The sequence below is a fragment of the Chrysemys picta genome, chromosome 15 (genome assembly GCF_011386835.1).
Source record: "Chrysemys picta bellii isolate R12L10 chromosome 15, ASM1138683v2, whole genome shotgun sequence".
Lineage (NCBI taxonomy): Eukaryota > Metazoa > Chordata > Testudines > Emydidae > Chrysemys > Chrysemys picta.
In genome coordinates this window covers 7,538,178-7,566,064 of record NC_088805.1, presented here as the reverse complement: position 1 = coordinate 7,566,064, position 27,887 = coordinate 7,538,178, and the positions used below count along the sequence as shown (strand labels likewise).

At 46.9% G+C, this 27,887-nt stretch overlaps 1 protein-coding gene across 2 annotated transcripts; it reads left to right on the top strand.

The window, feature by feature from the left end:
• Positions 1–5,516: 5,516 nt before the first annotated feature.
• On the top strand, positions 5,517–18,066 carry TBX3 (T-box transcription factor 3). Of its 2 annotated transcripts, none has more exons than XM_005303231.4 (7): positions 5,517–6,916; positions 8,710–8,977; positions 10,073–10,219; positions 12,330–12,406; positions 13,633–13,790; positions 14,986–15,662; positions 16,715–18,066. In XM_005303231.4, exons 1-7 carry the CDS (start codon positions 6,522–6,524, stop codon positions 17,156–17,158), a joined length of 2,166 nt encoding a protein of 721 aa, XP_005303288.1. In that variant the 5' UTR covers positions 5,517–6,521; the 3' UTR covers positions 17,159–18,066. The 2 variants fall into 2 exon arrangements, with proteins under 2 accessions (XP_005303288.1, XP_065424366.1); XM_065568294.1 differs by lacking the exon at positions 5,517–6,916 and adding an exon at positions 8,408–8,539.
• The last annotated feature ends 9,821 nt before the right edge of the window (positions 18,067–27,887 follow it).

The following is a 27,887-nucleotide window of genomic DNA, read 5'->3' as shown; positions in this document are numbered from 1 at the left end:
TCCTTGTACCATAAACCCTGGGTGCTGCTCCACTCTCCCGTGAATCTGGTCAAAGAGCCGCCCTGTCCTTCAGTAGGAATGTTAACTAATCGCATTCCCTCCGCTGCTGGAGAAGGGTTTGACAAATCGCTGTATTCAATGGACATGCTCTAGTCCTAATCTGAGTCACTGAGCAGTCTTCCCTTTTATTGCATGTTACGTTTGGATTTTAGCCGCGGCTGGCTGGGCCTAATCGGACTCCCTTTCAACTCGGTATACGATAAAGTTCAAGCAAACTCTCCAGCACCTCCAGGAACGTAAGGGGTGGTGCCTCGAGGGTCTCTTGGTCGGTTTCAAGTGGAAGCCTCGAGCTAGTGCTTTTCTTGCAAGTGTGACATTCTAAGCAGATAAGACAATTCTGCCAACCAAACAGTAACCCGCTAAAAGCCCCGGAGCGCCATTCCGAGACCTAGGTGCTTACAGACCGGCTCCTAAAACCCATATTTAGGCATCTTCCATCGAAGCGGCTGGGGTTTTAAAGGTGCTGGGTTTTGGGGGGGTCTAACTTTAGGCAATCCCGGTTGGAAAGTTTTGGCTTAAATTGAGTGTTACATTGGGCTAGTCTCACTAAAATAAGGTCTTGATAGGAGCGAGAGAGCGCGAGCAATTCCCCCTCCCCCGTAAAAGTTTATTTAGTCCGAGCATATTGACTAACCCCCCTAAGGAACCTACTTAATTAGGACTGAGCCCTTCAATGAGAAGCGAGGATGCGGTTGTGTCAACACCGCTTCCTAGTTAGTGACACCTTCTGCTGGAGTGAAAGGGCCGGCGAATGGGGGTGAAAGTTTAAGTAGGAATGAGCGTGTAATCGTGGCTCGCCAGACCTCACACGTGCGAGGGAGAATATTTACAGCAAACGTGCCAAAGCAAACTCGCCCAGTCCGTTTTATTTCCGATAAACAGCGCTCGGCCACCAAGGCTCCGGCTCCTTCAAAGAGCCTCAGACGTGAGCCAGGGCCCCGTGGGCGAGGAGGAGGGGGCGGAACGAAAGGCAGCAGCGCCATGCACATGGGCACCCACACATGCCCAGGTGCACAGACACACACACCCCTCTCGCCCCTCCGATGCACAAACACACAAGCGCAGCTTCACGCACACCTACAGGTGCTCGCGCGGTGAACTCATGCAGAGATGCCCACAAATAAACATCTAAAGAAAAGATGCGCAATGCACAGACAGACTCACATCCACTTAGAAATACACACATATCCAAACACAGACCCCCACACCCAAAGGGACCTACACAGGCATACGGCGGCATAATACATACGGGGCACATAGTGCACACAGACATCTAAACAGATACACATGCGTGTATACATCGTGCATCCGCACATATGCAAATACACACGCATGGGACACACTGTACACATGATGCAAATATACATGCACGCAGGCAGCCAAACACATAGATATGCGCATACATAATGCACACGTATATGGAGCAATGATATATATATATATATATACACACACACACACAAGCACATACACAAATATCCATATATATCGTGCCCACAGGCACAGTGCGCGCGCAAACACAGTGCGCACACAAATCTACATCGACCTAGTGAGAGCGAGCGCGCGCACACAGTGCACGTACATGGGCACACGTGCACACTCCCATACAGAATCTAGGCTCACAACTATACTACACGGTGCCCCCGGAGCGCACAGTAACTGGCGCACACACGCAGGTAGACTTAGAATGGGCTATTCGCCTTGAAAGGGGACGCGGAACAAGGGTCCCCAAGGCCAAAGCTAAGGGCCAGGCCTGCCTGCCCCAGCCTCTTCAGCGTGTATGGCAAGAGAAGAAGGAAAAGCCTGACGCGAGCAGAGCTAAGGCAAAGTGCTCGTGGATGAAACCGTCGGGGAGCCGAGGGGCTTGTGGACGTTTGATCGGCTCAGGGTCAGAGGGGACAGGGAAGGTACCACCGGGTTCTTTATTTATTTTATTGCGGCCTTCGCTATCGCAGCCGTTGTGTTAAAAGATTAGAGGGGGCCCTGGCCTAACCACTCCTCCGAGAGACAGAAAACATCTCAATGCCTCTTTGAAGAGCAAGATAGCGTCTAACATGCTTCGTTCCCGGGCTTCAAACGGGGCAGGGAAAAGCCAGCCTTATCTCGCCACGTTATCTGCTCTGCTTCTGATCGGCCCAGGTTCCCAACCTTTCTGGCCCTGCTCCCCTCCCTTGGCCTGGCGCACCGCCCTTCGCTTTTGTGCTGGGGCTCGACCCTGTCGCTTTCCTTGCAAGAAAGGGGGCTTACAAGTAGCTGGAAGCGCTGGCCAATATTTAACTAAGATGGCTGGCCATCAGGTCCCTTTTGTTTGCTTGCAAATTAATCACCCAGCGCGCAGTCGGCGCCAGTGTAGATTTATCACACACAGGAGGGGGAATGAGGCGGCCGAGGAGAGACAAAGGGAGTTCGCACCTTCCTGCTTTTGATCCTAGATTAGTGCAGCATCTCTTCATAATAGGAGTCTCCGGGGGGCTTCGTCTGGGAGGTCACTCATAATTGGCGGAAGTTTGTACACCATTAGCAAGACGTTGCAATTGGAAATCATAATCCACAAACATTTTCCGTGCCTAGTAAATGGGGAGGGGGGCGGGGGGGTATTTGGCAGAGGGAGGGTCTGCGTGGAAAAATATAAATGAACTTCTTTCTTTCTGCCGCTGCGTTTGGTTTCCCTAGCAGGGGTGGTGGATTTATAAGCGACGTTACTCCAAGGGGCTTAAGTCTGCACAGTCCTGCACCGAAACTTTTAAAAACCCAGCCCCAGCCCACAATTATCTCCTGTGTGTATGTGCAGATCATTCTTTGGGGGTGTGTAGGATGTGCTTATTTCTCTGCATGCACACAAGGGATGTATATACAAATACACACACACACCCCATATCGATATCTATACACACAGACTTGTGAAGTAACTCCCTGCTCTCCATGTGTCAGTATATAATGCCTGCATCTGTAACTTTCACTCTATGCATCCGAAGAAGTGAGGTTTTTACTCACGAAAGCTTATGCCCAAATAAATCTGTTAGTCTTTAAGGTGCCACCAGACTCCTTGTTGTTTTTATACACACAGAGATAGATGTGTGTATCTATACACACTTCAGATACACCACCAGACAACGTCGTGCAAACACTGGAGCCCTCGTGGGGGTTGCTTTTAAAGAACTCCTGGATTTCTGGAAACTTTGAATGCACCAGTTTTGCAGAGCAGAGATTTGCTTATTTTGATGGTTCTATTAATTATTGTATTAGCCTCATCCTCGTTGTGATGGCCAGGAGAGGGGATGAATGACACGGAATCACTGATTTCTAGCAGGGGCCGGAGGAAGGATCTGCAATCGCTTTCTCTCTCTTTCTCTGTCTGCTATAACTAGTTGAGAACGATAACCAAGGGGATTAGCTGGCCCCTAGAATCACTAGAGGGTCCAAGCGTTTGGGTTCGCAAAAATGCGACGCTCTTCCCTCCCCCCACCCCCCCCATCCACCCGCATCGCCTTTGAAGGCCTGGTCCCTGCCCCCCTCCTCTGCCCTCGCCTGAGACTGAAGGGGAGATATTTTGGTGAATGCAAAGTGATCCTAGACGCTGGTTACTACAGGGATTTCACCAGGCTGGCGCCAAGCGCTCTTAACCATGTGCGTCAAAAATGCAACGTTAGAAGAGCTAATCACTTTAGATGTTCCGCTGCTATCTACATCTACGGGCCACAATGGCACTGCCGGCTCGCTCTCGCTCTCTGGTTTGCTCCTAGCATATAGTTCCCTTTCTTTAAGCGGAGTGTGTGTGTGTGTGGGGGGGGGGGGAGGCTCCAAAAATGTGACATTCTCCACCCCGGCTTGTACATCTGTCTGATTTCTCTGGCTGCTCATTTCCTCCCTCCCACCCCCACTAGCTCCATCCCCCCCTCCCCACAGACACACTCCAAACTCCACATATTTTCTGCTCTGTCTCTCTCTCACACGAGCCCCATCCGCAAGATATGACTTGCTTGTCCTTCCCAAAGGAACATTCACTGCCAATACAAAGCCAGCGCAGCTCTGATCTCCCTAAAGCAGGGGTGGAAGGACACAGGAGAGGTATGTTAGCTAGGGCCCGATCCTGCATTCCTTAACACCCCCTTGAAGTCAGCAGGGGTTTGGGGTACTCCAGAGAAGGCCTGATTGTGCTTTATTTCAAGGCTCGCCCTCTCCAGCCCCCACCAAATTCCCACCCCCCAAGAGCACGGAGAATAGCACTGCACTTCCCGTCTTCTCCCTGCGCACCCATCTGGAGGAGGAGGGGTGGGAAGGCGCTAGGCTGCGGAGTAACCCATTCGGCGCCAGCATGAACTGCTAGCACAATCCACTGCTTAACAAAACTACCCCTCGCCCCCCCATCCCGCAGTCTCCCCTAGAAACCACTGGGGCAAGGACCCAGCCATATCAGAGGCCGGAGAGCAAGATTGCACGGTTTGCTTTAGAAGATTCCTGTGCAGATAAAACTCGGGTGAAGAAAAGAGCAGGGAGCGGGAGACTGCATGTCGTAAAGGCGATCCCTGAGTCCGATATCCTCCTCCCCCCGCTGCAAGACTTGGCGATAGAGGGATAAAAAGATTTAGAACAAGAGCCAGGCCTTGAGACACTTTCGCCTTCAGAGTGAGCCTCTTTCGAGGTGGCGTTAGCCCAGACCTCATGCCGGGAGGGGAGCCCCCAGTTCCTTCCACACACGTGTAACAGCGATTGCCTCCGGAGACCGGGCATCTATCGCACGCGTCTGTAACGTACCCTGGGTTAGACTGGATCCGAACATAGCACGTAGAAGAGTCGATCTCACTGGGTCTGACTCTGGTACCGGGCAGCTGCCACCTCATGTGTCTCTGGCCTATAGCCACCCCCTGTATCTGGCCTGTAGACTCGAGTCCAGCGTGTGTACGAGGGAGAAGCTAGCACACGGCGGAGAGTAACGTGTTGAAATGGGAGATCCTGGGGAACCGTATCCCCTGCAATTCTAACGCGGGCCTGGGGCCAACAATCCCCGGCCCCTGGAGACTCGGGTCATTAAGGCCCGTTCACCAGCAGCCGCAAATCGCGCACCTCCTGGTGCCGCTCCCAGGGCAGCGTTAATGCGGCTCCAAGCCCCCCCGACCCCTTAGCGCCTGCCCTGGCTATTGTCCTGCGAGGCGGCGAGGCAATGCAAACCCCGCTGTGCCAGGCGGCTGCTAAATCGAAAATGAAAATGCCCAGAGCGGGCCAGCCCTAGATCTGGCCAACGGGAAGGAGGTACGGAGCCCTGCTCTGTTCCAGGGACAGGCGAGCAGTTCCCAGCCCCCCCCCCCCCTTCTCTAGGGCTGGAGCAGCTCGAGCCGGGGTAGGGGGGCGATTTCGTCTCGGAGAAGCCACCTAGAGGCGGTTCTCTCGCTCTCTCCCCAGTGGCTCGCTGCGCCCTCCCCTCTGATCATGTTGACATATTCACACGCCATGGAGTAGTAGTGATGCTTTGCTGCAGCGTTACAGTTTCCGACACCTTCTTTTTATAACTCGGCTCTGTCCCCCTCCACCCGACCTGTCAAAACCACGCCTATGGAGCCACACAATTGGTCCGAAAGCGTCAAAGAGCCAATCAACTAGGCTCCAGCTCCCCTGCGACCCATAACACATCCATACAATCTGGTGCAAGGGAAGCAGAGCTCACAGGGAATTCTTGGAGCTGAAAGTCGCTCTCTCTCTCTCCCCTCTGCTGGAGTGTGTCGGAGCGGAGACCAGGGTGTAATTCCAAATAAAAAAGGCAGGGAGAGAGAGAGAGAGAGAGAGAGAAGGGAAGGGGGAAAGGAAAGGAAAGAAGAAGAAGAGATTCTTATTGGAATCAGGGCTCCATCCGAAGGCTCTGCGGGGAAGGGGTGGGAACGGAAGCGAGATTTCACTGCAAATTTTGTAGCTGCTGTTTGCTAGAAGGGTGATCAAGCCAGGGGTCTTTTTCTGTTTTGTGGGGAGTTTTGTTTGTTTTTCTACCCCCCCTTCCCTTCCCAGGCTCTGTTCTGCAGCCTAGCTGTGCAAGGGAGGAAAGGGACCCCCACACCGCCACAAGAAAATAAACCACAGCAAGAAAACCCGGCTTCGACCCTTCAACCTCTGCAACCGACGGAGAGGAAAATAAAACCTACACAGGCTCCAGGAGCTCCCGTGTCCACAGCGGCGACAACCTTGGATTTTCTTCTTCTTCTTCTACATCCTTTGAAATTGAATGCAAGAACTTCCACTCGGGAAAAACAATTAAGACTAATCAGCCGCCCACCAGGAGAAGCTGTCCTGAGTGATGATGGCTCCGAACTGGGCCAGTTGCAGTGTGTAGTTTTTTCTGTTTCATGTACTCTGTGTCTGTAGATCTCGACCCCCCCACACACACCCTGTTTGGGGTGATTTTTCCCCCCATGATGTACTGTTAGACACCACTCCAGGGCTCCTCCAGCTGTAGGAAGATCCGGGGGGAGTGGATGAGTATACCGATGAGAGATCCAGTAATCCCTGGGACAAGCATGGCTTATCATCCCTTTTTACCTCACCGGGCACCGGACTTTGCCATGAGCGCAGTACTGGGACACCAACCTCCCTTCTTCCCGGCGCTGGCTTTGCCTCCCAATGGGGCGGCTGCCCTCTCCCTTCCCGGGGCTCTGGCCAAACCGATTATGGATCAATTAGTCGGGGCGGCTGAGACTGGCATTCCCTTTTCTTCCCTGGGTCACCAGGCGGCAGCTCATCTGAGGCCTCTCAAAACCCTGGAGCCAGAGGAAGAGGTGGAAGATGACCCCAAAGTGCATCTGGAAGCCAAAGAACTTTGGGAACAATTCCACAAAAGGGGCACAGAAATGGTGATCACTAAATCAGGAAGGTAGGTTGGTGCGTTTGGCTCTTTCTTCCCCTCCACCCCACAATGCAGTGCCAAAGAAAGTCAACGACTTCCTCCAGAAAACTTGTTTCTTCTGGAATTATGAAAACTTTCAGCCAGCTGAAGTGACGAAGCTGCAGGGCCCTATTCGGTTTCTGAATCACCAATAGTCGATGTTGATTTTGTGTGTATGAAGATGTGTGTGTATACACACGTGTGTGTGAGAAAACAGCTCCGTGTTACTTTGTGGAATATTAGAAGAGAAACAAATAATTTTGGTTCGGATTTTAACTGGCTTGATTTCTGCTTTACTGCATGTTGTCCTTTATAAACGGGAAAGGGGGCATAATTCTGCTCTTGAAGTAAACACAGCAGTGTTAGATGAAATTACTTCTCTTTTTCAGTTGCTTCCTTATGAGTCTGTGTTTCTACTGAGATCTATGCAAGCTTTTGCGCTGACTAATGGTATTTGGAAATACATAAACTGATAAAAAAGAAAAAAATAATCTTACACACACAGCAAGAGTTATAGGTTTCTGCCCTAGAGAAGGTTTTGCGAGCAATTTTGGTATTCTAGAATATATACATTGATGTGTGTGTATATTATCTATCTATCTATCTATCTATCTATCTATCTATCTATCTATCTATCTATCTATCTATCTTCATTTATGAGGGCACACACAGACGTATATTAAATATGAATGTGGGTATGTTATATGTGTGAGTATTATATAATATGTATACTAATAATACACGCATATGCGTTATATATATATATATATACATACATATATACACAATTAATCGTCCTTAATTGTATTTTATTATAAACACTTCTAATTCATATGTAATCTGCAAGAGCAAATAATTCTTAACGAACCATTCCTGAGAAGTAATCCTATAATGCGTATAATAGTAAGATTTCATTTCTAGATTTTTTTTTATTGCATGACTTGTAGATTGTATAGCCACAAAAGAACTGAGAGCGGGAGAAAATTGTCCCGATAGACACTACCGCCTCCCCCCTTTTTTCTGTGGCCAAACTTTTGCATGAAAGATTGAAGAGTATTAGATACTTCTTATTTGTTGCAAAGTCATGTGTTTCCTTTTAAGTGAAGATTGCTGAATGCCAACCACTCGGCATAATAAACAGCAAATTTGTGGTATCCTGTTGCAGTTTAGAACTGGACATGGGAGCATAGGGGAATGTGGTTTGCAAGGAGCCCTGCTCAGATATGTTCTCCTGCATGGAGACATGATTGGATTCTGAATTTCACACTTACGTAGAACATTGTGGCTCTCTTCCGGCCCCAGCAGAAATCTTGTTTCGCCCCCACAGCTAATGGAATGACTCCTAAAAATGCAGAACATTTACACATTAACCAATGGCTTCCCATGTTCCTTTGTGTAGCACTCAGGGAAATAAAATCAAATAAATACAAATCGCGGCAAGATCCAAATGGTATGTCAGGCTTTGAAGTTTGGGAGTGGAGGGCGGGGAATGTGTGGCGATTATAGGGAAATATACCCATCCTCAACACATGCTTTTTTGAGGAAGAATTTTCTCATGAAACCTCTAAGCGATTGGAAAAAAACACACACACACTTTCGGGGCTGGTAGTGGTAAATCGTGTTTATTTCAGAGCCTTTTGCTATTGAGACATAAAATTACTGGTTGAAATGGCACCGGGATATAGGCGTTTATAGTGTGTGTGGGGGGGTCTTTTTTGTTTGTATGGGTTTTTTTTATCTTGTCTTTTTTTCTGTCTGCCTGTTCCTCTCTATATCCCTAGGAGAATGTTTCCTCCATTTAAAGTGAGATGCACTGGGCTGGATAAAAAGGCCAAGTACATTTTATTGATGGATATTGTGGCGGCTGATGATTGTAGATATAAATTCCATAATTCCCGGTGGATGGTAGCCGGCAAAGCTGACCCTGAAATGCCAAAGAGAATGTACATCCACCCGGACAGTCCGGCTACAGGAGAACAATGGATGTCCAAAGTCGTCACTTTCCACAAACTTAAACTGACTAACAATATCTCTGACAAGCATGGATTTGTAAGTTCCTTTTCCTTTTGATTCTTCTCTTACTTTTTTCTTTCATGCCTTCCCTCCCACCCCCACATAATACAATTTGCAACAGAACCAGCCACTGAGTTTGCAAAGAGAGTGAAGTGTACATAATCGAACAGATCTGGAATATTGCAGGAGGGGGTTTCAAAGAGGAAAAAAAAAAGAAAAAAGATGAAAAAGAAAGAAGCAGTTTTGCATTGATTTTAACTCGATAAAGAATAGATTTGTGGAAATAATTTTAAAAAACCCCTCCTCTGTAACACCCACGTGTCCATCTTATAATGTAACTTATTTATTTCCCTTTTGATGAATATACTAATTTCAATCTTGGTACATCGAGAAACTCATTGGAGGCAACATTGGCTTTAAAATAGAGATGATCACATTTTTACTGTGGGAAGTTATATGAGGATGTGTATAAAGGGTTTAAATGCCCGGGAATGCAAACATTTAAATATATATGAATCAAGATACTATAATGCAAGTCAGAGAGAAAATAAACAGACACAAAAATGAGAGGTCAAGGGGCCCATTCATTTCTGCCCACTCCATTACATTTACTGGGTGTGCAGTGATAAAAACTAACTTAATAATTAAATCAAACAAATAGGCTGATAAGTGCTAAAAGAAGTTAAATGATCTTCTCTCTCTCCTTGGGAAGACTGCATAGGAGCAGGGAGTTGGGGAATCTCTAATGTTGTGAAGATTGCATTTGCTGGCTGTGATTTGATTAGATGATAAATTTTTGCTCTTCGCAGAAGGCCTTAAGTGGATTGGGGCCGCCAATTAGTTACAACTAAGGCCCCTGATTGTTTTTTAAATTAAAATACATTTTGTCCTTATCGCAAACGATTCTCCCCCTCCCCCATCGGCTGCCAAAATGCTGGTCGATTTCAAAATGCATAGAGAGATGTATATTAATTGAAAACTGAGGAGGATATCTGTCAACGTGTGGGGACTGTAAGGTGTGCTTTGGGAAAGGAGAGGGAACAAATTAATCCTCACAACCGATCACTCTTGTAAATCCGGTTGTTGTTGTGTTTGTATCTGATCGTGTCCCTCCTCCCCCCGCGATTGCAGACAATTTTAAACTCCATGCACAAATACCAACCGAGATTCCATATTGTCCGAGCCAACGACATACTGAAGCTGCCCTACAGTACGTTCAGAACCTATGTATTCCCCGAAACGGAATTCATCGCGGTGACCGCATACCAGAATGATAAGGTAAGGCGAGTCCTTTTACGTGCTGGCTTTTAATACAGCTTCTCTGGTGCATTGTGGCTTGGAAAATCAGGAAGTCTGCCCCCATTTTTTGCAGTGCAAACAAGGCTCCTAATATCGCGCCTCCAATTTGCCTTGGAAATGTTATTTCAAACGGGAGGGTTTACACTGAGTGTGCACGTGAGGGAGGGTATCTGTGTTTTCGGTGTGGATTAAATACGAGTAACAGGGTCGGGGTGTGTGTGTGGGGGGGGGAGAGGGATGACTTTCAATCCGATCGGTGTTTAGAAAGACAGGCCAGAGCGGGTGCTGTCGTTTGCATTGCCTTTGGCCTTTGCACCAGTTTACCTCCTTTAACAACACTGGGGATAAGGCTGGAAAGCACCTTTGCTTTCTATTATTATTTCTGTCCGGCAGTGTTTTTATTACTGTTATTATTGATTCGGGGGGGGGGGGCATAGGTTCTGATCAGCGAAGCTCTCTAGCAGAGTTTAGCTTTAAGGGCTGAACGAGCCAGTGTGGACAAAAGTTGTAGCGCGCCAGACTTCTGCTTTCCAGTCTGCCAGTGGATCGGTTGCACCCAAGGAGTTGTATGTGGCAGATTGTTGAATGCTGAATTTAGGACAACGGAGACAGGGCTCGGGAACCAAAGAACCAAAACTGGCGTTTTTTTATTCCCCCCCCCCCCCCTCACACACACACACGTTATAACTTATTTTGTTAAACTAGAAAGTGCTGGATTCAAAGCACCTAGCTGAGTTGCTGCAGTTTTGCGATCTGTAAATCCTTGTGTGCCCCCCTTCTATTATCCCACGAGATGAATGTTTTAAAAGTTGGAGGGAAATTCCTCACCCCCTAATTATTCTGTTTTAAAGAGCGATTTGTCATTTGGGGCAAGGGGGGCAGTTTACCCTGGTTCCGCAAGCGTGCTTTTTTGTAAAGAAATCGAAGGGAAATGTGTGCAGGCGAGATGAGGCTGGATTTTGCACGGGGACTTGCTAGCAGCGGGGCTCGCTTGGAGCCGTCAGAGGAGCCTGACTTCGTTGCAGAATAAGAACTAAATGTACTTGTCTCATTGCCATGACAGTGTGTGTAAAGCCTATTGTAATGGAGGCAAAGTGCCCCTCGCCTCCTGCTCTATCTTGGCGATCTTGCCCGAGAGGTCAGAACCCACATTCCGCGACTCACCTAGCCAGACCTTTGTTAGTTTCGTACAATCGATGAGTGCTGGGTTTAACTTCATAGACCGAGGAGATACCACGCAGAGTTCAGGGAATCCAAACAGAAGGCATAAGTTATGCTTTAGGGAGCTGCAGGTTGTTGGGTTTGCAAGACATAAATGAAATACCCGTCCCTCTTACCCGATTTTGTAAATGAAACCCTTGGTGCATTTTTCTAGTGTAAACCCCGCGCCTCGTATTTACAGGCACGCCGCAAACTTGGAGGGGGGGGGGGGGGCTTAAATCTGCCCAGTGTCTCTTTAAGATCTCCCGGGCCCCACCGATTCTTTAAACAGGCTTTAAAAATGGAAAGCGGCTAAGCGAAAACAAATGTTTTCGAGGGTAAACCCAGTGCTTTTTAATCCAAAAAATCTTGATGCATTACAAGGCGTTTTCAATAAAATCAGCTCTATATTCGCCTCCCCCAGCACACGCTGTGCAATATAACTATATAAAGTACTTTATTATATAGCAAGGGGGTGGCTCTGATTCGTTTGCGGTTTAATTATAGCATTTAAAGAGTTTAAACTGAGGCATAACTTTAATGAATCGCAGTGCACTCCTTCCTTCCAGCGCGGTATTAGCAACCCTGGGCATTTTCAGTGGCAAGCCATTCTGTGCGATTGACTTGACTAAGCCCGTCTGTGTAACTGAGGAGACAAATGTGTCTTTAGAACTGTGCGAAGCCAGAGTATTCAAACGTATAGATCCACCAAGTCGTCTGCTTGCCCCTACAAACGCAAAAATCTTTGCCCCTCCGCGTATTGATTTATGCGCTGTGTCTCTTGAAGAGGAAACCTCCTGCTGTATGTACTGCAGGGGAGGGAGGAGATTTTGAAAATGTAGGTGGCTTACTTTGTGGCCTCTCCCCACCTTTTTTTTTCTTTCTTTAGATAACCCAATTAAAAATTGACAACAATCCCTTTGCCAAAGGTTTTCGCGACACCGGGAATGGAAGGAGGGAGAAAAGGTAAGTCTGAAAAGTTGTCCTGTCCTGTTCTTTCTATTTTGCCAACTTTAGAACATGTCCAGAGGTCAAGATAACTTCCAGCTTGCTCCAAACTAGTCCCTTCCCCCCGCCAGATTGAATAAGGAGAGTTTGTTTCATAAAGCAAAACAGATTGCGGGTGATTCGATTGTGTTTTTACCTTTATTTTCTATATTGCATTGGATTGATATGAGAAGTGGCATTGGTATTTTAAGAAAATGACATACGGGCAAGGATAGAAATCTCTCTTAAAAGAGAAGGATATTAAAGCATGTGTTTGCAACTGGCTTTGAAAAATAGGAGGAATGAAGTATAGATTTGAGAGCCCACGGCTAACTAAATGCCATAGTATACATTGGTATCTTCCTAGGGGTGTTAAAAACCCCTTTCTATACTGAAGAGAAAATATAGTACATCTCTTTTATAGAGATGGCACCCTGATTATAAAATTGTCTAGGACATTTTTTTATTGTTATTGTGGCAACAGACGTGTTTTAATGCCCTAACAAAGAGGCTTTTTATTTAACTGAGGAGGTGGTATTTTATCAATTTCCGATCAATTTTCAAGATGAAAAATATTGGTTCTTTAACCCTCCCTCCCGTCCCCGTCCCCCCACCCCCAGCAGAGTGTGAAAACAAAACCCACACTGAAGCCACAAGACGGAAATTATTTCTAATTTCTCTCTAAATATAAATAGATTTCACTCCGGGTTAATTGCTGGTGAAAAGATTACATAAAGTACCTAGCAAAATAACCACTTCCTAGCAATCTTAGCAACCATTAAGATGCCTGATATCCCAGGAACATCCTAACATTTTAAAAGCTAATCGCTTGGGAATTATTTTTTTCCTCCTCATTTATTTAATACTCTGCCCTAGCTAAGTACTGATGCTAACAGCTTCCAAGAATCTCTTCTCATTAGCAGACAATCCGGAGCGTTTTAATTCTGCCTGCAAAAAATGTATTCCTTCCATGAACCCTGATCCGTAATAAATGTGACCCAATCCCCACCAAGCACACGGGGGGAAAATCTGAAATTTACAAAGTCATTATTAATGCAAAGATTCCGTGGCCCCCATCATGCTGCACAACCAGAAGGGGGTGGCGGGGTGCAGACGGGCAGTTGTGCTAGTTAGCAGGTTAACTGAAGTCCTGGGTGAGCGAAAAAGCCCCCTGAAGAGGTTCTGCTCCCTCGCTGTCCCCCCAGAAAGCAGCTGACCTTGCAGTCCATGAGAGCTTATGACGAGAGGCAGAAAAAGGAGAACGGCACCTCCGATGAATCCTCTAGCGAGCAGACCGCTTTTAAGTGCTTCGCTCAGTCCTCGTCCCCCGCCGTGTCTGCGGTGGGCACATCCAACCTGAAAGGTGAGGTTCGTTCCCCGCACGCACCTTCGAGATCCCTACGCCAGAGACCGTCTCTGGGTTGGTGTTTTTTTTTTTCCCTTTTGGCGTGAAGGAGAAGTTTCGCTCCTGGCCAAACTTCTGGCTACAGCGAAGCAGATGATTTTGAACATGCATCCGCTAAAGGCTCTTTAGATATACAGACCCTCTTCTCTTCCCCACCCCTCCCTCGCTTTTTTTTCTTCTGCTGCTGTGCTCTGAATCTCTCTCTCTCTCTTTTCCCCCCCTTCCCCCTCCCTGTGGTTCAGAAAGGAGCCAGCCCTGAGTCAAGGGAGCAAAGGCAGACCACGGGGCAAAAGTTCAAAACTGGAGCCAGTCCATTAATATTCATGTTTCAATCTGTTATTAAAGGCAGGCTCTTTCCCCACCCCCCCTTTATCAAATCCTACTTTCTTGCAGAAAAATCGCGGTGGATTTATTTTTCTTCCCCTTTTCTCGGCGGTGGTTTTGAAATCTTCCGTGGGCTTTCTGTTTTGTTGGCCAAGACATTGGATTTCTTTTTCAATTCCCCCCTCCCTATTTTATTTTATTTATTGTGTGGTTTAAAGTCGTGCAGAGGTGGAGGTGGGAGAGGATCTGAAAAACAGACTCGATCTTAACACCTGGAGGTTGCACTTAGGTTAGGAGATAAAATACCCAGGAATCTTATGCAGGGCCAGGAGGGGTGGGGGTTGGGGATAGGAGGGAAGGAGTTTGTTCAAAGCCTGCAGCGGGTTTCCTGTCTTTAAACGGGGGGGGTGGAAAAGTCTGAAAGCTGCAGAAAGTGATTTAGAAACAAACAAAAATCCCATAACGTTATTTTTAAAAAACCCTGTTTAATTACATTTGAATAGGAAATCGAGGATTTTGCTCGGTATACACACACAATGCGCGCCACGACCTGCTCCGAGTTCCAATACAGATTTATGTGGCAGCTAATTCGGATTTACCCCGTGTAAGCGAGAGGAAGGCTTCTGGCCCGAGGCACGTTCAGTTTGGGGTAGTTTGCCATACGCACGTGTCTGTTGTTCCTCTGCTGATTGGAGTGGAAGGATTCGCTCTGGTTTTAGTTCAGGCTCGCACGGAATATTCCCCCAGCCCTAGGACAGGGGAGCGCCCAGAGAGGTGCTGTCTGGCCGGGCCAGGAATATGCAATAGCGCCCGCTCCTTTGCCTTTCAGACCCGTGCCCCAGCGAGGCGGAGAGCGACGCCGAGAGCAAGGATGAGCAGCAGCTGCCGGAGGCCAGCGACTCTGGCAAGATCAGCACCACCACGGCGGCGGCGGAAGACCCCCGGGAGAAGGGCGGCAGCCCGGCCAAAGCGCCCTTCTTCTCCACCGACTCGGCGGGCGGCAAGAGCAGGGAAGGCCCCAGCCGGACTGAGAAAGCCCCCCCTGACTCCAGGCACAGCCCAGCCACCATTTCCTCCAGCACCCGAGGCCTGGGCGGCGAGGAACTCAAAAGCCCCCTCAGGGACGCCCCGAAGGTGGATGAGTCCCGACTGCTGAGCAAGGACCCCTTCGCCCCGCTCACGGTTCAGACGGACAGCCCGGCGCATCTGAGCCAGGGCCCCCTGCAGAACCTCGGCTTCCCCCACGGCTTGGCCGGCCAGCAGTTCTTCAACCCCCTGGGCAGCGGGCACCCGCTCCTCCTGCACCCTAGTCAGTTCGCCATGGGGGGAGCCTTCTCCAGCATGGCCGCCGGCATGGGCCCCTTGCTGGCCACCGTGTCCGGGGCATCGGCCGGGGTCAGCGGACTGGAAAGCACGGTGATGGCCACAGCAGCGGCTCAAGGACTTTCTGGGGCGTCGGCAGCTGCGCTACCGTTTCATCTCCAACAGCACGTCCTGGCCTCTCAGGTACCCCCCAGGCCTGCCCTTCCTAACCCTGGCACTCTCAGGGTGCTGCTGGGCTGGGGTTCCTTTCCCTCCCCTGCTCTGCCTTCCCCTGAGCACCCAGGGGGTCTGAGTCGCCTTTCGGTTACACTGGGTTCTGACTTCTCATTTACACCCCTGCAACTAAGAACAGAGTCAGAACCACCCCACCCACCACCCCGGTAGGGAGCGTTTTACAAAATTGCAACGGGTTGAAAGCACCAGGTTGTATAAAAATTAACCTAGGATAGAAAAAAAAAGGGGGGGGGTCTTTATCTCTTTTTTTAGTCTTTCATTTTTATTTCCCCCTGGGAAACTTGTGTGCAGCGTGTTTGATCTAGATCTGGTTCCCTTCCAAGCTCTGTGGCTTCTTTACTTCCAGTAATCCTTACTAACCTCAAGTTTGATGCGTTTGTTTTAAAGAAGCGCAGTGAATTTGGGGATCTGAAGGGTGGGGGGAATCGGTGCTATTTGAAATTCATCAGTCAGCGATGAAAGAGACTGTAGGGCTCTCGAAAGTACAATAAAAAGACGGTTGGGTAGAAAAAAAAAGGGGGGGGGGATCTCCACTAATTTCCATTAGGGACCATGATCTCGGTGCCCAAACTTCAGCACTCGCATTCCTGTGTAAATGGCGTGATTTTCAGAGGCCTTGGGCCCAGTGGTTTGAATGGGTGATCAGCACCTTTTGTGGAAAGCCCGGGAGGTGTTTCCAAATGAATTGAAGTGACTCCACTTTGGGGCTTGCAAATGGGGGCCTGGCTGTGCCCTTAAGGGCCCAGGCCTGATCTGCTCCGGGTGTAAATTCTCACACTCCCGGCTGCTCTGCCTTTGACATGCAGGTCTGTGTGTGTGTCTCCTGTTCTATAAAACAGACCCCAAAGCTGCCCAGCCAGGGAGGTGATTTGTGGCCAGCTGAGGGAGCGGTGTGTTTTCTCTCGGGCTCTCTGGGCTGCATGGGAACATGGACCAAGGGAGAAAAACCACTGACAGTTCCCCCCCCCCAACCCCTTTTGCTTCTGTTTTTCTTTTCGCAGGGCCTGGCCATGTCTCCCTTCGGAAGCCTCTTTCCCTACCCCTACACCTACATGGCAGCTGCAGCCGCCGCCTCCTCCGCCGCCAGCAGCTCGGTGCACCGGCACCCCTTCCTCAGCGCCGTTCGCCCTCGATTGAGGTACAGCCCCTACTCCATCCCCGTGCCCCTGCCGGACAGCAGCAGCCTGCTGGCCACCGCCCTGCCCACCGGGGCCAGCAGCACAGGGGAGGGCAAATCCAGCAACCTGGCAGCTAGCCCCGCTTCGGTGGCGTTGGACTCTGGCTCGGAACTCAACAGCCGGTCCTCAACTCTCTCCTCGGGCTCCGTGTCCCTGTCGCCCAAACTCTGTTCTGAAAAGGAAGCGACCAGCGACCTGCAGAACATCCAGCGTCTAGTGAGTGGACTTGAATCCAAGCAAGACAGATCCAGGAGTGGGTCTCCTTAGTGTTGTCCCCTCTCCACTGCACCCCCTTCCCCTCTAGGGGCGGGAGGGGGGAAGAGCGGGTGAACAGGGGGGTTCCCCTTTATTGTCTCATTTCAAATCACTCTCGCAGTGCACTTTGTTTGAAGGAAACCACATGGTCCAGCCCAGCTGGCTTATCAGCAAAACGTATCTTGAAATGGGCGAAGGAGAAGGGGGGGGCCTGGAGGTGGAAGAGCTGGTTTGGAAGCTGCTATCAAAGATCATGCTGGTCACAGCAATGACATGTAGGCCAGGGAGGTGGTTGTGTGGGTGGTGTTTATTTCTTTTCTTCAATGTGTAAAGCAAGCAAACAAACATATGGATTAAAAATAAAGTAAAACAAGTGATTTTTTTTCTAAAAAATGTGTAAGTAACTTGCATATCAGTTCTTTCAATATTGTTTTTTGGGCTGGGTTATTAAATATAGCTCTTGTTAGTCTATATTAAGGGAAGCTGTGTCTTTTGACATATTATTGTGATGTCTCAAAGCCACCTTATGGCTTTTTGCATGTTCCCTAGTAGTCCGCTTTTGGGGGGGGGGTTTGTTTTATTTTTGGATGCTTGTTAAAAATCCCAGGGATAAACATTAAAAAAACAAATAAAAAATATGATCCTTACCCCTTTCTTCCCACCCTTCCCCTTTGTAGCAACAAAAATAAAAAATGTAGCTGGAAAGGGAAAAAATATTTTATCTAAACCTCTGTAGCTTGACTGTAGGTTTATTACAGCTTTCCCTCTTTTACTGTATATGCAATAACAAGGTTTAAACATAATGAGAAGAAAAAAGTGGACACTATTATTAAAACAAAGTATTTATGTAATTATTTGATAACTTGTAAATAAGTGGAATATGAATACTCAAAATTAAACTTTAATTTATTGACAGTGTACATATCTCTGTAAATACGACTGCATATTTTTCTGTTTTGTTTTAGTCATTTTCCAGTTCATACTTCCTTTAAAAATACACCTAAAACCAACAAACCAACCAAATATACCCCAATGATAAGTGATCACTTTTTTTTTTTTGGTTCACCACCATGCAAAAACTTAACTGATTTTTTTTAAAAAAAGAGCTGAATGCAAAAGAAAAAGAAGAATAAAAAATCAATGAACTTAAGAAAGAATGAAAGAAATGTGCCATTGTAGCGGTTAACTCTTGTTTTTCAGTGTTAAAAGTGCTACTCCCAGTATAAAATTAAAAAAAAAAAATAATAAAATGACAACACACTTCTCCTGTGACTTGAAAGGGGGAAAAAAAAAGAGAGAGAGAGATGAAGAATCTAGGTTTTTCTTTACTTTTTAAAAGATATTATTTTCCAATTCCCTTGGTGTGTCAAAATCACAATGGATTTTTACTACTGTTATGCTTATTGTTGTCTTTGTTTGAGTGGGTGCATATTTTAATGGCTTGAAAGTCAGCTGCTCAGAGCTGGTTAAAAGAAAAATGAAGGTATACTTTGTGTTATATAATTGTCAAGAAGTTCTTGGATTTTCTGTAATTTCCCCCTCCCCCTTTTAAAAGTCACTGAAGTTTCAATAAATTTTTATTGAAATGTCTTTGGGCTTTTTGTGAAATGCCTTAATAGAAACTTTCCTAAAACTTGAACTGGAGGGAGAAGAGAGGGGTTTATAAAATATTGCCTTTTCTGTCTCTCTCTTCCTTGCTCTATATCAAAACTAAGATCTTCCATGTGAAATGAGTTGAGAAGGATCTCGTTTAAATCAAGCAGTAAAGAGAAAGATAACTTGCAATGTTCCTGGGAAAATACCAAACTGTTTAATAATACACTTTTTTTCTTCTTTTTCTTTTTAAAAAGTGGATTCATATGCAACTTAGTCAAGTTTTTTAATGGAAAAATATTAAGTGACATTTGAAAAGTTAATGAGAACGGCTCAGCGTTGCTTTTATCCATCATAAATTAATAAAGCAAAAGTGAAGAATTAGAGAATAGATCTGTTAAAATTTAATGCAAAGGTTTCCTCAAAAGTTTGCAGGTAAAGTGCTTATAATGTGGTGTGGTATTACTATTTTATCTCTTTCCGTCTGTTTTTCGGAGTAGGATAATTCTAAATTTGCCCTGAAAACACATTTTTCTTCCTCCAACTTGTCCTGTTTTTATGGTTGTAATAATAATAATAAAGACATATAAAACGGCTGTAGCAGGAACACAAATTCAGTATTTAATAATTGGGTTTAGATTCTAGTTACCTACCCCCACCAGGCCTGGGAGGTTATAAGAATAGAAATAAAGAAAATTGGCACCAGCTCTCTGTACATTTGCCAACTCCTTGATCACATTCTCAAGCAGTATATATATATTTTTCCTTGTTAAAAAGATTTTTTTAACAGTTAGTGGCCCATATATTGGAAAGTGATTCATCTCCAGCCAGTAATAAATATTATAAGGATCCATTTTCAGGCTGTATCCTGTTTTATTCTCCCTCCTCCGCCCTGCAAGGCCTCTGAATTGAGTGGTTTGTAGATAAACAGAGGTCCAGTTGGTGAAAGTGGATATATACACAGCAATCTTCTACAAACCTATTAAAATCCCTTTGCAATGGGCACTTGGACGCTTCCCTTAAGGAGAACTGCTGCTGAAAACGTCGTGCAAAAGAAAGGGGTTAGTCACACTTTGGGGTTCATTTGATCCGATCTTCGGTTCATGGGGGGTTTTGGAGAGAAAAGCGACATTCCCTCTTAAAATTGAACCCCAATAAAACATTTTTGCTTCTTTATAGTACAGGAAAGACGTCAAAATGTTAGAGGCCAACTGCTGACTTTTCTGTACTTTCCCCTGGACTTAGTAGAGGAAAGAAAGTTGACAGGAGTTTTAGGAACAGTAACACATATAGCTGTATGCAGACACAAAGCCATTAACAGAAGCACACACTGCACAAGCACTGTATAGACACCCTACATATTGCACACAGGTTCACACACTGCAAACATGCGTACACACACACACACTGCTTAAACCTACATACATACTGCACTTACACACACAAACGCACAAATTCCTAGCAGAGCTGTCTCCAGTCGATCATTCACTGGAGGCTGTTTTCTAATATTTGAGAGCTGAGTGGATGGGCTTGTTTTAAACCACTGCGTGCTAAATTTGGACGGCTCAATCGGCACCCACTGACGTTATTAAGGGACAGGAGCGAGCGCTTTTTGTCTTTGGGTCTCTTGCAAGCCCGTTGTGAGGACTAGTAAGAAATGTCATTTCAATGATGCACCATTTAGCTAATAACCCCCCGCTCGAAAGGCGTCAGTTTCGGCCCAAATATTTCTAGGGAGAAAGCGTTTTGGAAAAGCCATCCTTTTCGCCTCGTGTGAACGTCTCGCTTAAGCCGAGGTGTAGGGCTAGAGGAGTATGTGTGTAAAAGAACTTGACTTATCCGTCGCTTTTCTGTGCTACACAGAAGCGGTGTAAGAGTAATTTTACTTTGGGGCTCGTGGATTTTTGTTGCTTCTTTTTGTGATGCCTGCTTGCACTGAGCCATTGAGAAATATTTTCAGGGCGAGGGTTTGGGGCGAAGAATGAGACTCGCTGTTGATGTCGGGGGTAAAGCAATTGTACTTGTCCGACCCTTTCCCCGCTGCCTCTGGGCTCATTGATTAGAAGCTCGCCCCAAATGTCTCAATGGAACTGAGATATCGAACTAGCCCTTAGCAAAATGGCTGAGTCCCGCTGATGACCCCACGAACGCTGGGGGGAATCTTCAAACCTCACACCTGGAGATCAGAAGTAAGGGCAACTTTCCCTTGCCTGTTTGCTCTTTCCCTATTCGGGCAAGCGAAGACCCAGGCCCCACAAGGGAAGAGTTATGCACCCCAGGTGTAATTCTGACTTGCAAATGGCTTTATCTCGTGTGTATCTTATTTGTATATAGTAACGTTAATGAGTAACCATTGTGGCGCTTGTGGATAGAGGTAAACGGCGCGCAATCTCTCTGGATTATCCTGTCTATTACTCACCTGGCGCCTGAGCTGATATCCCCAATGGTTTTATGGGATTGCTGGCTTGTGCAAGGCGACCTGGCTGGCGCTAGGGGAGCATTTAGCAGGGGAGGAGCGCCACCTATATGATCGCAAGGCGATAGGAGATAGCAGGACCTCATCTGACTTCAAGGAAGCAATCAGGCTTTTGCTAACCGGGGGTTAGTTTCCTTCTCGGGCCAGGAAGACCGCAGTTAAACCGCAGGTAGCTAGATGCAGCAGCCTTTGTACCGAGCCGTGTGGAACTGGGTGTTGGAACCCGAGGCACGGGGCGGTGAAGTGATTTGGACGCCTACGGGGACTGCTTTCCCCGTCGTAGTCAGCAGGAGTTTTGCTTGATGGAGGGCAAAGTCTATGGGAAAGGCGGCCACGGGTCTGCCTCCCAGCCCCGGGCTTTGAGCTGCCAGCCCACGTGTGACGCGAAGAAGAACCCCAAGGAGTTGTGCGCGCGCGCGCGCGCAATAGGAGGAAACCACCCAGGGCTCAGCAGAGACGCAACTGTTTGCGATTTCTAGCCAGAGCGCGCTTTACAAGGGGCAGCCGGCTCTGGCCGCGTCACTCGGGTTTTTCTCCTGGTGAACAATTTGTCAATCTTAGTCTAGAGAGGGACAGAATTAAAGGTCTTGGGGAACCGGAGAGCCCCCAAAGATCACCTGCCCTACACTCCTCCGCCACGTGATTCTTTCTTTCTTTTTCTTTCCCCCGACCCCCCAAAAGGAAAGTTAGCGGTCATGTCCCCCTTGAATTCACACCCCTTACGTTGTCCTGCTCCAGGCGACACCGGCTGTTCTGATTTTTCCACCAAACAGCACACACGTCAGCCAGTCTTCTCGCTCTCTCTCTCTCCCTTTCTTTTTTTTTTTTGTTTTCAAGCTGCACGCGCAGTTCTTGCGGTCCCTGCTCGATCGGTTCAGCCCACAAGATAATATTAGTTAATTATTTATTGATTACAAGTGACAATTTATTACACCCAAGCGTTTTTTCCCCCTACAGATCCTATTAGAACCCTCCTCCCCCCCGCCCCTTCAATGGAGCGGTTCCCTCCTGCTTGGAATGCACACACTGTGCCGGCTTGCGCAACTAGTTGTGTTGTTGGCCTTTGCAGCTTCCAGTAATAGGCAACAGCTTCCAACCCACCAGCTGATATTCCATGTCCTGGCGCCCCTCGATCGCTTTTTAAAAACGCATGGATCCTCCCCCTCCTCCAGGCTAATACAGGCTTTTTCCTGCTAGAAATGGAATCTTCAGCCGTAATGTCATTTGTTCATCTGCCCCCTTGAACGATCAGAATAAAACAGGATACATGTCGCCCGAGGGGATCGAAGGGAGCTCCATATTCTGGGCAAGGAAGGAAAACGTTTCCTTCATTACCGATTGTTCTGAAATGTCTTAAAAAGCAACGACCAACTGCAGTTTGTCCCTCTTCCATCTCCTCCCTCAGTTTACTGCACCCTGGGCTGTAGCAGTTCGCGAGCCGCGCTACAGGGAAGTGACTAATAACACCGACACAAGTTTCGTGCAGCTTTGAAAAGTAATTATTTTCCATCTCAGAAACCAGGAGGATTAGTGCGCGTTCTGTACCGGGGCTGAAGACGCTGTTGTGTTGTAAGAAACACAGAGACACCACATATATCACCCCCCCCCCCCCCCCACACACACACACACAAGATATTGCATGTCTTTTGCAAGATCCATCGCTAAAATCACGGACACATACCACAAATGTGAGATTGTGGTCAACAAAAAGTTATTTACTTTCTAAAGGTACTTGTACAAGTATGGGCATATATCTATACCTATATATCAAGAAGGCATGGGTGTCTCTCGATGTATGTGTATGTGTGTGTGTCTGTTGTGTGTATCCACATATATACACATGCGCCTATGTGTTAAGCTTAGCATTCAAGGTCAAGCTGAGACTGGAAGCCTCTAATGCCTATGTAACCAGTGTGGTTATAAATACATCAGTACACACCTATGCCGTGTGTACAGTAGTGTGTGAACATAGTGATGTGTTTAGATCTCTACTAGTGGGGAAACAAACGCGCACGACGCAAGAACTGTGGCCAAAAGCCGCTTGAAGTGAATGGGGTTTTTGCACGAGTAAGGAGGATGGGCTTCATAACTGGCATTGTCGTGCCGCGTTTCCCCGGGACACTTCTCAGAAAGGGGGCGCTGGGGATGGTCACACGCAATACACTCGAACCGCTCCTTCCTTCGGCTCCTTGAATTACGTGCCCATCTCTGTGCCCCGTGGAAAAAAACCCTCCACTCCCCTCTCTAGCAGCGAGAGACACACACGTTCTTGGTCTTCAGCCTGGGTGCACAGGACACCCACTGCTCTGTCCGTGCCTTGCAGACACATGCTCCGAGGTGCTGAGATAACAGCGTCTGGAGAGGCCCAGGCGGGCGCACGGGGAGATGGACTCGCTGTTCTCAGGAGGTGGCGAAGCCAGGCTCCAGCCACAAAAATGGCTCACGTACAGCTCCTCCTGTCGAAGTTCCTGCTCCCCGGTCGGGTCAGGCTCAGGGGAGACATGCGGACGTTGCAGCTGGGGGCAGATGTAAGTTTGCTCGTAGAATTAATTTAAGGGCGTTACGGACATGACCCGACACAAGATTTTTTGGTGGTTCTTTTACAATGACTATGGAGACACACAAATATTCTCTCTCTCTCTCTCTTTCACACGCACAGACGCTTTCTCACACGCACGACCTCCTCTCTTTAATACACCCAAATATCCCCTCACACTCCGTTACACACAACGCCCCATACAACTCGCTCTCCCCCCACTTCACACCGGAACAGGGAAACAGACATGAAAAGGGACATTCCGAATCGTGTAGTGGGAAGATGGGATCGCGTTCTCTCGCTGACCTAGCGACCCCTCGCTGCAGCCCAGACCTTCTTACATTGCTTGAGAGTTTAAAGAGCTCCCGGTCCCCCCGAAGCCTTTGACTGGGGGGTGGGGGTGCGGAGGGGGAGAGAAAGTCACTGACTCATCAGAGAGCAGGACTGAAGCGAATTCAGCTTCTTTTTTTTCGACCGAGTCCCAAACTCCACACCTGCGCCGCCTAACCAATCCCCCTCCTTAGAAGGGAACAATCAAGACCCGAAAGGCGTGTAAAAACATGGCGAGGAGAAACTCTCTATTGAGCTGGCAATGCAGGGCAGCCCTGCGACCCTTGCTCCGAGCCATCCTGACAAGAGAAGTCTAATCCGGATTTACACGCCTGCTCTTGATAAGAAGTCAATTCAGCTGCGGTCAAGTGGCTCGACGGGGCTCTTCCAGCTGTGTTGCTTCAGCTTCGATTCAGTGGGGACATTTTAGATGTTGCTAGAAATACAGATTAACAAGGGGGTAGAGAGGCAGGTGCTCACATGGGGAGGGCGTTAAGATTTGAACAGGCTCGCCGAATTCGCAGAAGCTCGATAATACTCCGATATTTTTATTACACGTCTGTGCTGTTTACTCCTTGATCTAGAAGTGCAACTGCTTTAATCCCCAACACACACTTCATAACACCGAAGATCTAATTTCTTGCTGTTTTTTTTCATGCCAGTGAGATCCCCCCCCTCGTTTACCCCTTCTTCCCAGTTCCGTTCCTCTGTTAGTTTAAGAGAAAATACCGTTAAAGCAATTTAAAAAAAAAATGAACTAAAATTCTTACAGCAGAAAGGGAAACAACTCTTGTCTAATGCAATTTGACTGGGGACAGAATTCCTGCTTAACATGGGATCTTTCCTTGGAGTGGTGTCTACTGCCTCCCCCCCCCCCCCTTTCGGCAGTCAGCAAGCAGACCTTTTTGACATCTTGACTGGCGTGGGATTGAAAAGTCTGTGATTGAAAACGAGCTGCTCCGAGACAGTCGGCTCCACTCTGCTGAGTGTTTCAATCGGGTTCCAAGACAAATTTGGAATACCAGAAGCAGCGCTGTTGAAAATTTTGCTCATTTAACTTCCTGATGAAATCTACAGTTAGGCGGTGTTTCTCTATCTATCTATCTATCTATCTATCTATCTATCTATCATTTAAATGCAATTTAAAGAAAGAGCAATATTGGTTGAGTCTGAGGACATTTTAGGTGTACTTTGCCTTTGGTTGGTTTGTTTTTGCTAGCTTCTTTGTTTGTTGCAAGTTTGAATTAAGTTTGTTGGTTTTAAGTTTAAAAATCCTCTCATTGCAAATTTAACCTGAAAGAAAAGGGATATTTTGGGGGTGAGGAAACCCCAAACAAACTCACTTTGGACACGTCCATTAAAAAAACCCCAACTAAACACATAAATGGAGATATACCATAGCAGTATTGGGGAAAAAAAAACTCAGGGAAAAATACGGCTCCCCATTTTTGCTGAAGTGTTAATAAAATGCAGGACATTTGTTCTTATAAAGATCGGCTGAGACATTAGATCGCAGCCACTTGTAATGGGGAAGAGGGAGGATTTGTTTAAGGCATGCGTGTAAAGTTTTATAACATTTTTCTTTCAAGGAAGAGGCTATTTCCGAGCCGGTGTTGGCGCTATCGCATGCAAAACAGCGTTTTCATCTGCAAAAGTCATAACCTGGACATTTCGGTTTGCAATCAGTTCTCTCGTTTACTTCCTTGGGAATTTAGCGTTGCAAGCAGGTCTGTCATGAATCCCCCTTGGACAGGCTTCTTTTGGACTCGGTTCTGGGTATTGCTTTTTTGCGTTGTGTTTCTTTCGAATTAGTTTAAATGTGATTTAAAAAAAAATAATCAGTGACTTTATTTTGAAGGACACGTCATTTCCCCCCAGAGTCCCAGTTCCGCTCACTTCCGCCCCGAGTCTCGGGTTAAACTAAAGATTTTTAAAAATATGTAAAATGCCAGAACTGATCATTAGTGTTTCCCCCAAGTTCTCCTCTAGGAAGGGTGAAAAGCGTGGTTTAAAAGACCGCTACCGATAAGTCTCACTTTAAGGCTGAAAGGGGTTATGACCCATTCCACCCCTTACCATATATGTGTCTCACTGTCACAAGTCATCAGTCATTGAGGGGATTTTAACTTCACAACTGCATTGTTGTGTGTGTGTGTGTGTGTGTGTGTGTGTGTTTAACTCGGACTGCCGATTTCTCAACATGACTCCAGCTGGAAAAGAGAAAAATACCCCGAGGTTTAGACACCCACAGGAACACGTGTGAAACGATCCCCGATTCTGTAAAATTAGGGATAGATACTGGTTTGCATCACGAATAATTTGCTCTGGGGAAAGTGCAACCTGGGACTGGAATGAGGCTAAGGCTACCTGGATTTTAACAGAGGAAGTGTAGTTTTTCGGAGTGCCGAATAAACAGAAAGAAAGAGAGAAAAGAGCATTCACAGCTGAAGATTGTGGCTGAAATTGACCATGATGAGAAAAGAGAGGTGTGTGTGTCTGTGTGTGCAAAATGCACACAGACACACACATTAAACTACGTTAACTGGCATGACATTAAAAAATTTGTGTTATGTGTTATATTTATATAAGTAATACATATACAACTATATGTTATCTAAGTAATATAACATGTAATATTATACTATCGTGTATGTATGATATGAGAAATACCTCACACTTTGTGTGTATAAACACATATTATACATACACCGAGTTATAATATAGACACGTTGTAGATGTACACAGTATATGTAGTATTTTCATATAAATACAGATCATATTATATATAATATGTACACACACATCTATAATTATGTATATATAAGGTAATACTCTTAGACTGGGGTCAAAAAATCTACCAACTATTTTACAGACATCTTTAAACACTTCGTGTCCTGTCACTTCTCTTTTCCCTCATGGTCAAATTCAATCACAAAATTCAGCTGTAAATGTCCTAAAATTCTCTCTCCATTCCCCCCCCCCGCAGATTATTTAGCTACAAAGCACCTTTACGTATGTTTGCCAGTTTAATACTCTCAGTGTCCCTCGCATTGCGATTCTCTGCTTCTTTCCGAGAAGCAGGCGTCATTCTTAGCCCAGTTTGTGATTAGTCTCCTCTCTGTTTAGCCCCTGGGGAGAAGCGCCTTTGCTAGCACACAATCACTGGGTCGCTGATTTTCCCCCTTGATCATTGTTTAAATGAGGCTGGGGGGCGGAGGGAGGGAGCCACCAAATACATATTTAAACCCTCCCCAGCCCATGGATGCAACTTCTCTGGGGTTGGTCCAATGTTTCGGGGCGATTTACTTGTGCAACCACGACGGATTCCGAGCGAGCAGCTGTCCTGCCCTGCAGATAGTAATCAATAGAGTCAAGGATTCTGAGTAACCACGTCGCCTCTTATTAGGGGAAATAATATTCTGAGCAATCACTGACCATCTTGCACCCGAAGCCTGCATATTTTGGGGTCCCAAACCCAGCTCCTTGTTTTTGCATTTCTTTATAATCCTCATAAATCAATGCTCTCCATTGGAATCGTGCTAGAACAGGGAGTAAATCAACATACCTGCTTGAAAAGGGAAGGGGGGAATCGCAGTTCATGAGGAGTACAGTACGGAGCGATTCAGTGGCCTGGCCTAAGCGGGCTAAACTGTTCTTGGAGTGCCCTCTGCTGGTACAGGCTTGTAAATTCAACTCCTTTGTCTTATCTGCAAAGAAGTAAGTTACACGCAGAAAATATAACAAAGAAAATTCACCACACTCACTTGCCTGTTCTTGTGGCTCTCTAATTCACTTGTTTAGTTCCC